Raw genomic sequence first — 14,602 nt, forward strand, 5'->3', positions numbered from 1 at the left:
GCATAATGACGAACAAAATCAGAACATTTGGAGTACTTATTTACGGTTGGCTACGAATAACGATGTACTCACTCAATTTATAGAGAAATATGTACAAATCCTTTATTTTATTTATTAAGGAAAACAAACAGTTACATATTGATTACAGAAATTTAAAATATAATAATAAATAGTTATTGCAACCAGCAAAGTTTCCATATACCTATACATTATAATATAGTTAAGCCTAACAAGAAAGAAATTACATAAGAAGATGACATGAGAAAAATGAGGAAGAATAATGAATAATTAAATGATATACAAAAGAAAAAAAGAAAAATAAAAAAGTAACATAAAAAATAAAAGAATATATATATTATATATGTATAAGTAAATACATTATATATCTTTTACCTCACAGAGGTGTATCCCCATCCCAATAACTCTGCCGTGTGGTGTCCATATATTCCAACTAAGGGGCGAGATATGGTCGAAAAAGAACTGGCAGAATAGCCAGCCGCAAGTTGTCACGTTTTTACAGTTGCTTGTGGGTGAGTGCGCAGGCTCTTAGAAAGGTGAAGCCGTATAGTAACCTTCATCCTACAACCTGCACCTAACTAAAACTTTACCTATGTAAGTGAGGTTTTTTTGCTTGATTGCAACACAATGCAAATAACATTGAAATGTGTAAAAGTGAAGAGCAGGTCCAACCAGCTGTTGACCCTATTGGGCCGTGCAACCTGGTCGCCACAAGTTCAATTATTTTAGTGTGAGCGTGTCTTCACATAGTTTGCTTAGCAGTTTATATTGGATTTTTGTTTGATGTCTTATTATTTTATTGTCTTTCTCCATGCTCCTATCTCCAATGGACATTCCTAACTTAAAGCCAATTATGTTTACTTTTAGCAAAGTACACATTTCGTGGTGACCTCAGTCTTGGATAACTGAGAAATTCCCTGGCATAAAAAACTGAAGATGCATTGTATCAAAACTTTTCTGCGCCATGTTAGGAGCCAGATATGATGTGGAGGGAGATCTTGGTTGATTGATTACAAATAAGGAATGTTGGGTATTCTGGGTAATGAGAATTTTAAGAAGGGATAAACAGTGTTAAGTAAAAGAATAAAATGTGTGTTATCATTATCCATGTATTAAAAAAATAATTATTTCATTTTCTTCTTTTGGTCGACAGTTTTTTTATTATCATTTATTTTTTTACTGCAGACAATTTTCCGACAGATCATTGTGGCAATTACGAGTAGCAAGAAAGGTGGCAGTAAGAGCACCAAGAAAACATCCAAGAGTAGATCAGAACTCCTCGACAGCTTCGCCGGAGATAGGTGAGGGGCTCCACCAGACCTGATTGCATGCTCCGCGTAGAAGATGACTAAGTCGCGTGGCTTCATCGGCCTGTCGTGGTATTGTTTATATATTCGCATCGCATTTTCTTCATATCTGGAATTAATTAAAATACTTATTATTTTTCTTGAAGCTATTCTCCACCCGGGAAAAGAATTTAGGGTTACCATGGCTGGGATCGTCTTGGAAAACAAATCGATTTATTTTTAACAAGCGATCCTGGTAAAAGTGTGAAACACACGATCGAACAAAAATATATTTTGGGTTGGAAATTAATTAGTCTCGAAGTTGATTATTGTCTAAGAAAAAATTGTCAACTGCAGAAGAGATGTTTTGTAACTACTATTATTATAGAACTCTGCCGAACTGTGAAATCCGACAAAAACATTAATTCTTCTGTTCTAAACCAATGGAATGTACAATACCTAGTCGGATTTTAGAAACAAAATCATATTATAGATTTGTAATATACTTATATATATATGAGGATAAAACACTCAATCCGTGTCAGCATATTAATTGGCGATACTAAATAACTGACCGCAATTACAAATTCCTTAATATCCATTTCCCGTAGTGTCCAATTTTGGCAAACTCAGTAAAATAGCTTACTGCAATTATAATTTACGCAATATCCGTTTTTCCACATAGTCAGCAATATCCAATGACGTAAACTCTATAATATTATAGAGTAGCTGACTCAATTATAATAATTATTTCCTAAATATTTTTTTCAAGATATTATTTTGATTGTGAGTACGTCAAGAAATAGCGTTTCATAATTCCACAACACCATGACACCCACATATATCCTGAATCGTGCCCCCAGGCAAGGATCTTTTGCGGGCCCCCTTACCTATAAACTAGGGTTAAAGTCAGTACGACGCACTACAGTAGCGTTTTCCAAATGGTGTTTGAAGTAAAATTAAGGATATTCAGTATATTTTTAGCGATTTTTTTGTATTCTTGAATACACCCATTTGAACTATGGGGTTGTCGAGTATTGACATATTACAATAATCAAAAATAATTGCATCACACAACCACATAGTTTTTAATGTTAATACTCCAGCGCCCCAGGCGACTGTTTTTAGCAAATTTGTGATGTCTGTTTATCTCACTTATCTGGTAGACCCAACACGCCGAGCCCCCAGGCTAGAGAGCCCTCTCCGCCTCCTCGTGGGTGCCATGCATACGTTATATATGTGTAGCTGCAGAATAATAGCGATCAGATATCTATTGTTTAATGTATCAAATTATTCTGCAATTATATATCCCCAGCGAATCAATTTCCAGCAAACAACTCTTAGCTAGATCAGCAAGTCAATTGGCGACATTAGTTACGGTATATTATTACATCATATCACAGCACATTATATCATTATGGCGTATTAGCCGAATAATCATTTTTCATGGTATCATATTTTCTTACGACGTTAATAATAAATAATATTTCACAAACTACTTGATTTAAAACGCTGACACTATAATTAGTCCAATATGATTATGTATCTGAATTTAATGTTAATGTGTTACTTTTTATTGTATAAATAACGAAGAATAATTTATCTAAATGTCACTCGAATCCAAGTACCTAGCTCGTAACTATCTCAGTAGATTATAAGTACTATCATTGTATAATATACTATTGTACCGATACACTGCTAATAAATCTCACCCTGCTACATCGTAGACTTCATCATCATCATCCTCAACCCACACATTGAACACCACAGTAGTGACCCAACATATATATACAGCTGACCGCCAGTAGCATGAATTAATTAATATATTTTTTGTTTCATACTAAATTATACAATACCTACCACCTATCTACAACTTTTGATTCTTTACAAACATGAATGTTTAATTATGATAACGATTCTTACTTTGGGTTATTTAGCATCTCATCAAGCGCCCAAGTCAAAGAAATTTCCGTAAGGTTTAAGTAGTCCACTGTCAGGCCATGTCCCCTTTCCACGACAGCGGCAGCATTGTGGCTCTGGTCTCCGAAGATGGGGATCGCTAGCAGTGGTACTCCGTGATGGATGGCTTCCGTACAACTAAGTAACCCGCCATGCGATATAAAGATCTTCACATTGGGATGGGCTAAAAAGAAAATTCTCACGAAATTTTAACATGATTCGTTTAGCCATCTATACTCACAACTTGTCGCAACGTGTAAACCGCCCAACTCTTGCCTAACTAGTGTTTGGTGGCAAAGAAGAATACGAGAAGGAGTATGCGTATTTATTTTTTTATATTTGCTATGGTGTTACTGATACACTTACTTGTCAACTCGTTAGTGCGAGTAGCGAGTACTAATGATTAGTACTAAGCCCATGTCAACAAGCCTTTAAACTAAAGTCTAATATTAAAAAAAAAGCCCTCACCTAATATCGCGGATTGTGGCTTCCAACTTTTGATGATGACGTTTTTCGGTTTGTCCACTAAATCTTCTTCAAATTTCCACAGAACCGTTTGCTTTAGTTTTGAGAATGATTTAAGATCTGGACTTGTACATCTATTTGCTATGGTGTTACTGATACACTTACTTGTCAACTCGTTAGTGCGAGTAGCGAGTACTAATGATTAGTACTAAGCCCATGTCAACAAGCCTTTAAACTAAAGTCTAATATTAAAAAAAAACCCTCACCTAATATCGCGGATTGCGGCATCCAACTTTTGATGATGACGTTTTTCGGTTTGTCCACTAAATCTTCTTCAAATTTCCACAGAACCGTTTGCTTTAGTTTTGAGAATGATTTAAGATCTGGACTTGTACATCTATTTGCTATGGTGTTACTGATACACTTACTTGTCAACTCGTTAGTGCGAGTAGCGAGTACTAATGATTAGTACTAAGCCCATGTCAACAAGCCTTTAAACTAAAGTCTAATATTAAAAAAAAACCCTCACCTAATATCGCGGATTGTGGCATCCAACTTTTGATGATGACGTTTTTCGGTTTGTCCACTAAATCTTCTTCAAATTTCCACAGAACCGTTTGCTTCAGTTTTGAGAATGATTTAAGATCTGGACTTGTACATCTATTTGCTATGGTGTTACTGATACTCTAACTTGTCAACTCGTTAGTGCGAGTAGCGAGTACTAATGATTAGTACTAAGCCCATGTCAACAAGCCTTTAAACTAAAGTCTAATATTAAAAAAAAACCCTCACCTAATATCGCGGATTGTGGCATCCAACTTTTGATGATGACGTTTTTCGGTTTGTTCACTAAATCTTCTTCAAATTTCCACAGAACCGTTTGCTTTAGTTTTGAGAATGATTTAAGATCTGGACTTGTACATCTATTTGCTATGGTGTTACTGATACACTTACTTGTCAACTCGTTAGTGCGAGTAGCGAGTACTAATGATTAGTACTAAGCCCATGTCAACAAGCCTTTAAACTAAAGTCTAATATTAAAAAAAAACCCTCACCTAATATCGCGGATTGTGGCATCCAACTTTTGATGATGACGTTTTTCGGTTTGTCCACTAAATCTTCTTCAAATTTCCACAGAACCGTTTGCTTTAGTTTTGAGAATGACTTAAGGATCTGGACTTGTACATCTTTAGGCATCACAGAGCTTTTTAAAATGCTTCCCATACTAAAATAGATCACTCCTTCCTTTTTGGAGTCAAGAAGTTCTTGTAAATCCTAAAAAATCAATCTACTCATATAAATTTCTATGTAAGAATTAATCGCCAAAAAAAGTCTTAGACGAATTTGATATTCATCGACACATTCGCATTAATTATATTTCTGTATTACGAAACACGCACTGAGGGTGACTCGAATGAACCATTCCATTATTTGAGGTAACACAGATGAGTTTCCTAAGATTTCAACTCAAATCTTGTGAATTCAGACAAACATACAATTTTCTTATACATTCGTTCCATGCACAGTAAAAAGATTGCGTGTTGCGCAAGTTATATATTTAGTAGGTTAATAAAAGTAGTGCATAGATGTCGTATAATATGTAGGAATGTATTATACATCCTATTGCAGAGCCTAAAACCTTCACGCATAATATTGTTGTCATGACTGCACTGTCCAAAATAATTAATAATTAGACAATTAAAAAAAAAAAATCTATGATGTTTAATCGCATATTAATAAATATAAATTGTTTTTAAAAATAAAAAGATGTTATATCTATGCAATTATTTTTGATGTGTATCAATGTTTTGAAAAATACGTAAAACTATTCGCTCAATTTTATGTCGTCAGTGAGTTTTTGAAGTGTCATTGAATTAGTGCAGTGATTCACAACCTTTTTGTCCAGCAGAACCCTTGTGACATTATTTTAAATCTCAGAAACCTGCACTTGGCTGACACACATTAAGGTCATGGGTGATACATGCCTAAGCAAAGAGTCTGTTCCATTCCTAAATAATATACTAAGATGAAACCTGTTGAAAGCCAAAAAATACCTGTGGCAAGGGTTTCGACTGCTCAATATGATATCCTCCAACTTCGATTGCATTAGGAAGAAGAGGCCTGGCGATATTCAGTGAAGGATGACTGTTAATGAGAACGGCAGCCACTTTCTCACCGAGCTTTTCATAAGGAACCTTCTTTGCCTCTTCAGGGAAAAACTCCTCATAAATTATCTTTTGGCTTGGATCTTTCTGCCACCTGAGACAAATAATGACAGTTTACAACCTGGATTTCTTATGGAACAGACTTAGATTGACCAGTCCGAATTTTTTTTGATGTGCTGGTCGTGTTGGCAGACCAAAGTTGCGGTGGTTGTATGCTGTGACATAAGTGAGCAAGTGATCGGAATCAAGGATTGTGAAAGATAATCCGGATTGGGGACTTATTTTATTTTTCTGTTTCTTGTATTGAATTTGAAAAGGAAGTCGTTTTGATTGAATACCAACAAAAAAATAGAACATTACCATCCCATGAAGTCTTGCAATATACACATCAAAGTATTGACAGTCCTCTGCCATAGATTCATACTATTGGAGTATGGCAAGAAAACGTTGGGGACCGTTCCTGGAGAGACAGGATTTCCTGTCAATGTTGCTATCGAACCAGGCATCGACATGGGGGAGATCAAAACGACGGGGCAGTTGAATTTTACACCGAAACTGAAAATAGATAAATATGCATTCAAATTCACAGCAAAACAAAGTTTGTTGGTAGATTGTCTAATTAAATTCTGAAGTCGGTGATCATAGCCGACTATTCGAAGATGTATCCATAATTAATAAATCTTCAAAAATAAATGCTTTGATCGCCTTTGTTTCGGGCTAAATTTGGTTGAAAATTTACTGGTCCCAACTTCTGAGGGTTACAAGACGCTGATGCGAACAATACAAATCGAGGTGTTGGACTCTTACCAAGGCGATGAGTGTGTGCTCAATATATTCGAGAGGAAGGTGGTACATATTATGATATATGGACCCATAGTAGAAAGAGAAGAATGGCGTATTCGGCATAATCTGGAGCTCTCTCTACAACCTCTTCCATGACGAATGTATCTCTGTATTCGTTAAACTTGACAGGCTCCAATAGATGGGTCATGTAGCAGAAATGGAGTGCTCAACCGCTGAGAGAAATTCTAGATACCAGACTGGACAGTCGGAGGCTGTGTTGCCAACCATACTATAATTATAGTTTTTGTACTACAATTATTTTCATCTGTGTACTATGTACGATATAAAACAGGTATAGTACGCCCAAAATACTATAATTTTGAAGATCGGAGAAAATATGCAAAAAGTACTTGAAAATTTCGATATTTCCATACTATAAATTGGTGCAAAGTACTATAATTATGCAATATAAAAAAAATTGTATAGCCTGAAAAACCTGCTCAAAAAATGTAAAAAAAGCCATTGACTTTGGTTTAAAATGAAACTTCTTGAATTCGTCAGTAAGCGTTTTTGGACGGAAGAGGTACCTAAATAAAAAGTGGTCTCGGAATTTCTCATATTCTCCGTTATTTTTTTGTGAGAAGCAAAAAAATCTATATATTTTCAACATATAACAACGCGTACTATAATTTTTGCGAAAATACTATAATTTCTTGGATCGCGTACTATAATTCGGTTACAAAAAGATGGCAACACTGGTCAGACGTCAATTGGCAGGCTCAGACTCTGGTAGTTCAACGGTTTCAACGAAAGTGCCCTGGTTTGTTTGGCCACTTATAATGATAATGATGATAATTGGTACTCAAATTTTTTAAAAGTAAAAATACATTCCTAATCTAATTATATATAGGTACAGATATTCTTTCTTACCCAATAATAGCTTCGTTGGAGAAGTATTCCGCAATCACCAGATCAAACTTTTCAGTTTTGTTTTGTAGCATCTCCTGGATTTCCGTACTATGAATTAATGCATGTGCTGTCTGCGCTAATTTATTGTTGACTTCTATCATAAAATTCATTTTAAATATAAATCCAGTCGATTTTTGAAAGCTGAACGATGGTACATCCACTGAAAGGTGAGAAAAATATCAATAAATCACCTAGATGTCTTCTTACCTACATATAAAATGAATATGTGATACAATCTTGTAAGCAACGTTCCCTCTAATTTTTCTATTGTGTGTGCGGATCTACAACGCATCACGTCAACCGGTGTGGTAAATTTACACCCGCCCCTCCACAAACACACAAATATACTTATTTATATTAATTTCGAAATTAACATACAAAATTAGCATTTTTTGCACTGATAATATATCCGTACTTTCATCAATAATTATTTAATGTATGAAACCGAAACTTTTGTAATTCATTAAAAAATTCTATTTTAATGACTGCATTAATACATTCAACAAATTCGAATGCATAATTTTTACTTCGTCAGCTTTCGGGAATATCTGTGTATTTAGATACATGAGCACATATACATATACAAAGCATAGGAGCATTTATTTTTATAGCCAATACCTATTACAAATATACATAATACAATACCTACTAATATCAATTAACACTTTGACTAGATCGCAACCAGATTTTTTGCGCTCAGCGATCTCAATCCTATTCATTCGTTCTTCGGGTGTTTCCGTCATTATTTTCAAAAGTCCACCTCTTTTCGAATTTTTCAATTTCGTAATAGCATCCCGGTGTACCTACTGTTTGACTTAAATGCCTTTTTAAAAGATACAACCTACATTCAATCCACTTCTTTCCAGACGTGAATTCTCCTTGCATATTTGCTGCGAAACATAATATGATGCATTTGACACACGACTCATCTGTTTCCGAATAAACAAATATACCACCAATTCTTACTTTTTGAGAAATCATTGAAGATGGCATTTCTGTTTAGACAATTTCAGAGAGCCACTCCAATTTAAATTTATCGCAGGATTTCTTCTTAATGTTCGCATTTGATATAACACATCCACTCCTTTTTGACATTTTTAGGGGATAAGTTTTCTATAATAATTAATAAGTATAATTATTGTACTATATGTAACTGTACAAGCAATCCTATTGTTCACTTGAATTGTTTGTTACGTACACTGAACACACTTGTAGTTATTACTAAAATCTGGCAAAGGAAACTTTCTTTTACAATACTTTTGTGTGAGGACTGTGCGAGGGATGAAAACATGTGTGCGGACACCAATGACATTAAATGTGTGTGTGCGCGTGCACACGCACACACCTTAGAGGGAACATTGCTTGTAAGATATACATATTATAGCAACTACAGGCACCGTACCAAACTAGTAGCTTGTAACTAATTTTCATAAAACAGAAAGGCGCTGTTTACGTGAGCAGCTTCAAAGTGAGTTTAAATTCTTAAATTTACATTTTGACAATAGAGTAAAATATTGTCACGATGTCAATACGTCTTTTTACTATAACTAAGGCTTGAATACCAGGTACAAATTGAGATAGGTGTGTTTAAATCTGGATCTGAAGGGTTTTAGTGAATACCTTATTTCTTAAGTCTTTAGGCGTCATGCTGTAGCGGAAGTGATAATTTATCGTTTTTTGCCTAACTATGTTAAGCGTAATATTTTAAGGCACCAATCTCTGATTTTCAAATAATGATGAATATGATTTGTAATGGTGAGCATTACAAATCATATTCAGTCGTAAGTACGTAAACACAAATGTCGCAAAAGATTGTCATCTAAAATTCAGATCGAAAGAGACCTTAAGACCTTAGACCCGTAGTTTTCGGAATAAATCAATTGTCGAAAGCCGAAATTAGATTCTAGTTGCAGATTACAGTTGCGCGAAAGTACCGGAATATCCATTGAAATATCAAATTAAGGCTGTATAAAACGATATGACTGTGAAGCGTCGACCATTTTTGCGAGAACAGTTGGAATTTTAGATTTCTTTGAAAGGAGAGATCTGAGGAAGATTTTTAGGCACACACTAGAAGGGGAACCCTAGAGAGTAAGATACGATGAACAGCTATATAATATGTAGAATGCACCCAGGATCTTCTTACATACTAAACAGCTGCAACTCAGGTAGGCAGGAGATGTCTATCACATGTCAACGTGGATACCAATAACACTTCTCACCAAACATCCAGGTGAGAAAACCAAGGCTCCACTGGATGGATGGAGTGAGGAGGGGGCGGGGTTACGTTGGTTTGCTTGGCATGCAGGACTGGCTGGAGGAAAATTGAAGAGGCTGAAGTTTAATTTGGGCTGTAGCGCCATTGGAAAGAAGAAAGGAAGAAAAGTGGAATGAAAGAGATTATAACACTACGACACTGTGTACTGTGTATGTAGTGATAAAATAAACGCCAATAAAACCTTACTATCAAAGTCGCGTAGTTCTGAAGCAACTATTTCTCGGTAAGCTGGTGCTTTGCTTCCATATGGAGCAGCAAATGTAATCTGTAATAAAGTAGAAAAAAAAGAAAATAAAACGATATACAAAATATGATTTCCACAGAATAAAATAAATGAAAGTGGTGGTCTCAATAACATGTAGAAGCAGAAAGCATTATTAAATAATCAAATAATTAATACAGTTATTAAGGAGAATGTTCTGCTCACTAAGGAATCTATCAATTTTTTTGCCTGGAACAGCTAAATAAAACAGGGCCCCGGAATTTCATAAATTCTCCGTTGTGTGAGAAGCAAAAAACCTATATATTTTCAACCGAAGACAATGCATACTATAATTTTTGCCGAAATACTATAATTTCTTCGAACGCGTACTATAATTCGGTGACAAAAATATGGCAACACTGCATTCGTCGTTGAAACTAGAAAATTGTGTAACTCCAAAAACACTACTTTACAGGAGAGACAAAAAACATCAAATTCGTATACAAATATAATATGGTTATGGACTTAAATTATCCATGATTTAACAATGTTACAATTTTTTTGGAATGACATCATTTGCAAGATGGGTAGATATAAATAACAGCCACTAAATGGCATTCAAAGTCAACGGAGTTACACATCTAGTTTCAACGACGATATAGTCTTACTTATGCACGTGTGATCGCTTCTATTGCGCCTATACACAAGGCTGCTTTCGGCGGTTATCGAGAGTAGTTTATCATATTTATATATTGAGGTATTATATTAATTGTTACAAAGTTAGCCGTCTAAACTGTCTATCTCGCTCTAAAAGTTAACACAGCCAAAAGAGGTGTTGTTAAAACATAGCACTTTTTGACAGTTCAGACGGGTAACTTATTATAACAATTAACCGCCTCAATACATAAATAATGATAAACTACCCTCGATGGCAGCCTTGTGTATAGAATAGATGCATTGGAAGAGTTTGCAGAGGCTGAGATATCACTAGGTATATAATATATTACTATAAATTATAATTAATATGGTTTTTGAATACCTACCTCATGTTTTCTCTCGTGCAAAATGTCAGCAATACCCTTTCCAAGATTGTAATGGCTCCGTGATGGTATGCCCACAACTACTAATATTTTATAGCCTGACACTTGATTACAGAGGACAACTAACGATACAAATATTACAAATACTTGGCGGGATAGAGGAATCATCTTGAGCCCCAAACTTGAGAATCTATAAACAAATTATCAAAATATGTGATTCATAATTTTCTTATTAAAAATGTGTGCAACAGTAAAAAGGGTAGAAGTTAAACTCTTTAAAGTGGTGAATGTACAATTGATTTTGATAAAAACATATTATTCGAGTTTCACAACAAATTTCATAAACAAATGAAACGCTTACTTTCAAAAGCGGCTAAAACGGTTTTTCGAGTATTTTGAGTTGGATATTATATATTTGTCTACTAGTATGGTCTGAGTTTTAATTTCAAAACTCAGCTGAATACGTCAAAATTAATTATTAAAAATCTAGCTTAGTTTCAAAATTGGCTAAATCGGTAGTAAAAGATATATGTTATCTCAATTTGTCTCAAAATTGCATAAAACCGTTGTAGCTGCTTTTGAAAGTAAGCGCTTCTAATATCATCTTAATATTACATTGTTTTAATAAATAAAAAGTGTACTTAATTATAATATTCTCTTTTCCATCACATTATTAATGTATTTGTAAAAATGAGTAAAGGAAGTAGTAGCGCGCAGTGACGTCTTGTGGGGGTAGGCAGGTCATGCATTGCTTAGGGGCAGAGAATTATAAAAGACAGCAAATGATAGAACGAATACAATCATTACAACTTTTGAAAGCAGTGGTAGACGATGCGGTCGCTTCGTTAGAAAGTACCGACGTCTTAGTTTGACAAAAATCACAAGGAGGCCTCCAAGCTTGTTAGATCTCCATGTACCTAAAACCTCAGCTGTTTGAGAGTAGATTTCGTAGAAATGCTCTAATCCTCAGTGGTTGGTATGTAATTGTCCAAAATTTCGGTTGCATTTTGTTGATAATAAAATAGGTAGGTATGTACCTAACAACTTTTGCATACTGCAAACTTGCAACTATAAAATTATAGGGGACGGCTGTCTAAATCTGCCTAAAGATGGCACTTTGGCTAGAGACATCACTGGTAGTGTAGCTAGATATAGAGATAATCCGTCAGCTGAATGCAGAACTATTCTAACTCACTTTTGAAATATTTTACAGGAGTGTTCTTTGAATCACCCCATTTAAGTTATATATTATTTATATAGACACATGTATGCATCATTATTTTCATCAATAGTCCTACTAAAATGTGATGTATACATTTATCCATACAAATAATAAATAATTGAAGTAGGTTGTTTCAAAGAACTCCCTTCTGAAATATTTCAAATGTGAGTTAGGATAGTAACTGTGTATTCTAATTCTATTCAGCTTGGTTCTCGTAAACCATCAAGGTTGTGTGTGTTTTATACTTAAAACTTTAGACATTTTTCTCCCAATCATATAAAATGGAGATAAGACCGGATGGTAGAATTTAAATATTATTAATTAATTCTCTTTATAATTAAAAATCATATGATTCAATGGGATTTATGATTAGATAAACTTTAGCACGGATATTGTGTAACATATTTATTTTTACCTTCAATCCAATGTACAATAATTATAATACAGTAAAATGTAATAAACAACTGAAGAGCAACACATTGACACAGCTAACGGTAACACAAAAGTTTCAGCTTAGTTAACAAGAGTTAGTGAGTCTATTAATAAAATGATACTTGATAAGAAAGTTTTGATAATGATAGCTCACAGAGATGGAAAAAAAATTAACCACATTACACTAAATATTTCTTTTAGGTTCACTGACAATCATAAAAATTGATCGTGAACAATTATTATATGCAAAACTGTGAATAATAATTCTATCTATAAGATATAATATATTTAACAGAAAATATTGAAAGTTTTCACTGCCATATATCTTTACAGTGAACTTACTAAGGCGAATGGAATGTGTATTTGTATATATATATATTATTTAGTCCTAACTAGTCAGGACTTGTTCAAAGGAAGTCAGTTACATCATTTCGTACATCTTTTATCTCTGCGACAAACTACCTACATACTGTGAATTAATCATTCTAAATGAGTCACTAAAATGTAAATATATGTCTTCGCGTCAATTACATTTCATGACTCGTTCTGATTGATTAGGTCATTTGAGTCACCAAGAATAAAATTTCTCCTCACTCTTCAAATTTCAGTCACTTCTCTATTTTCTGGTACATGATTGTGTCTGTCTGACTCGCTTCCGTCTTCGGAGCATTCATAAAGAACTGGCTGTATAAACATACATGTAAATCTTCAACATGACACATGCGTACACAGTCATGAATGACGCACATCTACTATGATATAATCCAGGTCAATTTGCCAGTAGCTATTAAAAAATAGAATATCACTCGCAAAAGAATTGTAGAATCTAAACCGGAACGATGCAAAACTTCCCGAAATTTGAAAGGGCATTGATGATATGTAGCACTTGGTAAATGTTGAAAATCGATTCTGACTGGTCACATATTTATTGTCGGTGAAACAGCTGATTGGAAGGAAAGCTACAAAAGACTAATGCAGACACGTCCAATATTGGGAGGAAAATTTGATCACACTGAAGACTTTTTTTTGGAAAGAGCTAAAAAATTTCTGGACTTGGATTCTGGATTCTTCTTCCTGTTAACTAAATGTAGTCCAGCGAAGTCAAAAGGTTGGGTACCTTAAAAATCCTTTGGCATGCCACTCATGAAACAAATATATTTATCGTTTTTTGGCACCCAAGTATAAAACTGTTCGCGACCCGTCCTAGTAGGTACGAGAATATAGCAAAAAAAATTCAATAAGTTATGTGTGAACTATCTGATAATGCAATGGATAACTGAAAAAAAAAATGCTGTGACAGTCATACCTACGGGAGTTTAAAAAAATCGAAATCGGAAAAGAAATCGATAACATAAAAATATTATCGATTTCTAACAATCGGTAGAGAACAATACTTCTATGTTTAGAAGTCATATGAAAGCGTTGGTCTCACAAGAGTCAATTGTTATTTGTTAGTTAGTGTGTCTCTGTAATTTCTAATATTTTAAAGCATAAAAAATGTTGTTTATAAATTAAAACAGCGTAAAACAATGTGTGCAAGTTGAGACATGCTTGACCTGCCATTGCGAGTTGTTACCTTGGTTACTTGTCTACGCAAAGAGTTGACTCGAATGTTGAACGACTAAAAGTAGAAAGGACTCCAGCTTCGTTCAATTCAACTCTGTTGAAAGGTGGTTCCCACTTATCAATTGGTTTTCAACTGTCAACAACAAAAATCGTCATGTAAGAACGCAGTATTAGCCAACACTTGTATAGACAACAAAAGAGCCTTTGCGTTTATGTG

The 14,602-nt window shown here is 34.5% G+C and overlaps 1 protein-coding gene across 2 annotated transcripts; it reads right to left on the reverse strand.

Annotated features, from left to right (window-relative positions):
* Nucleotides 1-1,106: 1,106 nt before the first annotated feature.
* Nucleotides 1,107-13,290, reverse strand: LOC147066803 (UDP-glycosyltransferase UGT5-like). 2 transcript variants are annotated; one of them, XM_085953929.1, is made up of 9 exons: nt 13,162-13,290; nt 11,169-11,355; nt 10,110-10,188; nt 7,607-7,805; nt 6,254-6,448; nt 5,783-5,987; nt 4,784-5,003; nt 3,228-3,447; nt 1,107-1,434 (listed from the first exon to the last, which is right to left on the reverse strand). In XM_085953929.1, exons 2-9 carry the CDS (start codon nt 11,331-11,333, stop codon nt 1,143-1,145), a joined length of 1,575 nt encoding a protein of 524 aa, XP_085810055.1. In that variant the 5' UTR covers nt 11,334-11,355; nt 13,162-13,290; the 3' UTR covers nt 1,107-1,142. The 2 variants fall into 2 exon arrangements, with proteins under 2 accessions (XP_085810055.1, XP_085810054.1); XM_085953928.1 differs by lacking the exon at nt 13,162-13,290 and adding an exon at nt 12,803-12,902.
* Nucleotides 13,291-14,602: the final 1,312 nt, after the last annotated feature.

This window comes from Rhyacophila brunnea, unplaced genomic scaffold, assembly GCF_057557595.1.
Source record: "Rhyacophila brunnea isolate RB1 unplaced genomic scaffold, BYU_Rbru_1.0 scaffold_4, whole genome shotgun sequence".
In the NCBI taxonomy this organism is placed as follows: domain Eukaryota; kingdom Metazoa; phylum Arthropoda; class Insecta; order Trichoptera; family Rhyacophilidae; genus Rhyacophila; species Rhyacophila brunnea.

Coding starts and splice junctions, on each gene's coding strand:
- LOC147066803 (XM_085953929.1), bottom strand. CDS start 11,333: ATGATTCCTCTATCCCGCCAAGTATTTGTAATATTTGTATCGTTAGTT. Junction 6,449..7,606: donor TCCAACGAAGCTATTATTGG/GTAAGAAAGAAT, acceptor ATCTATTTTCAG/TTTCGGTGTAAAATTCAACT. Junction 5,988..6,253: donor TTGCAAGACTTCATGGGATG/GTAATGTTCTAT, acceptor TATTTGTCTCAG/GTGGCAGAAAGATCCAAGCC.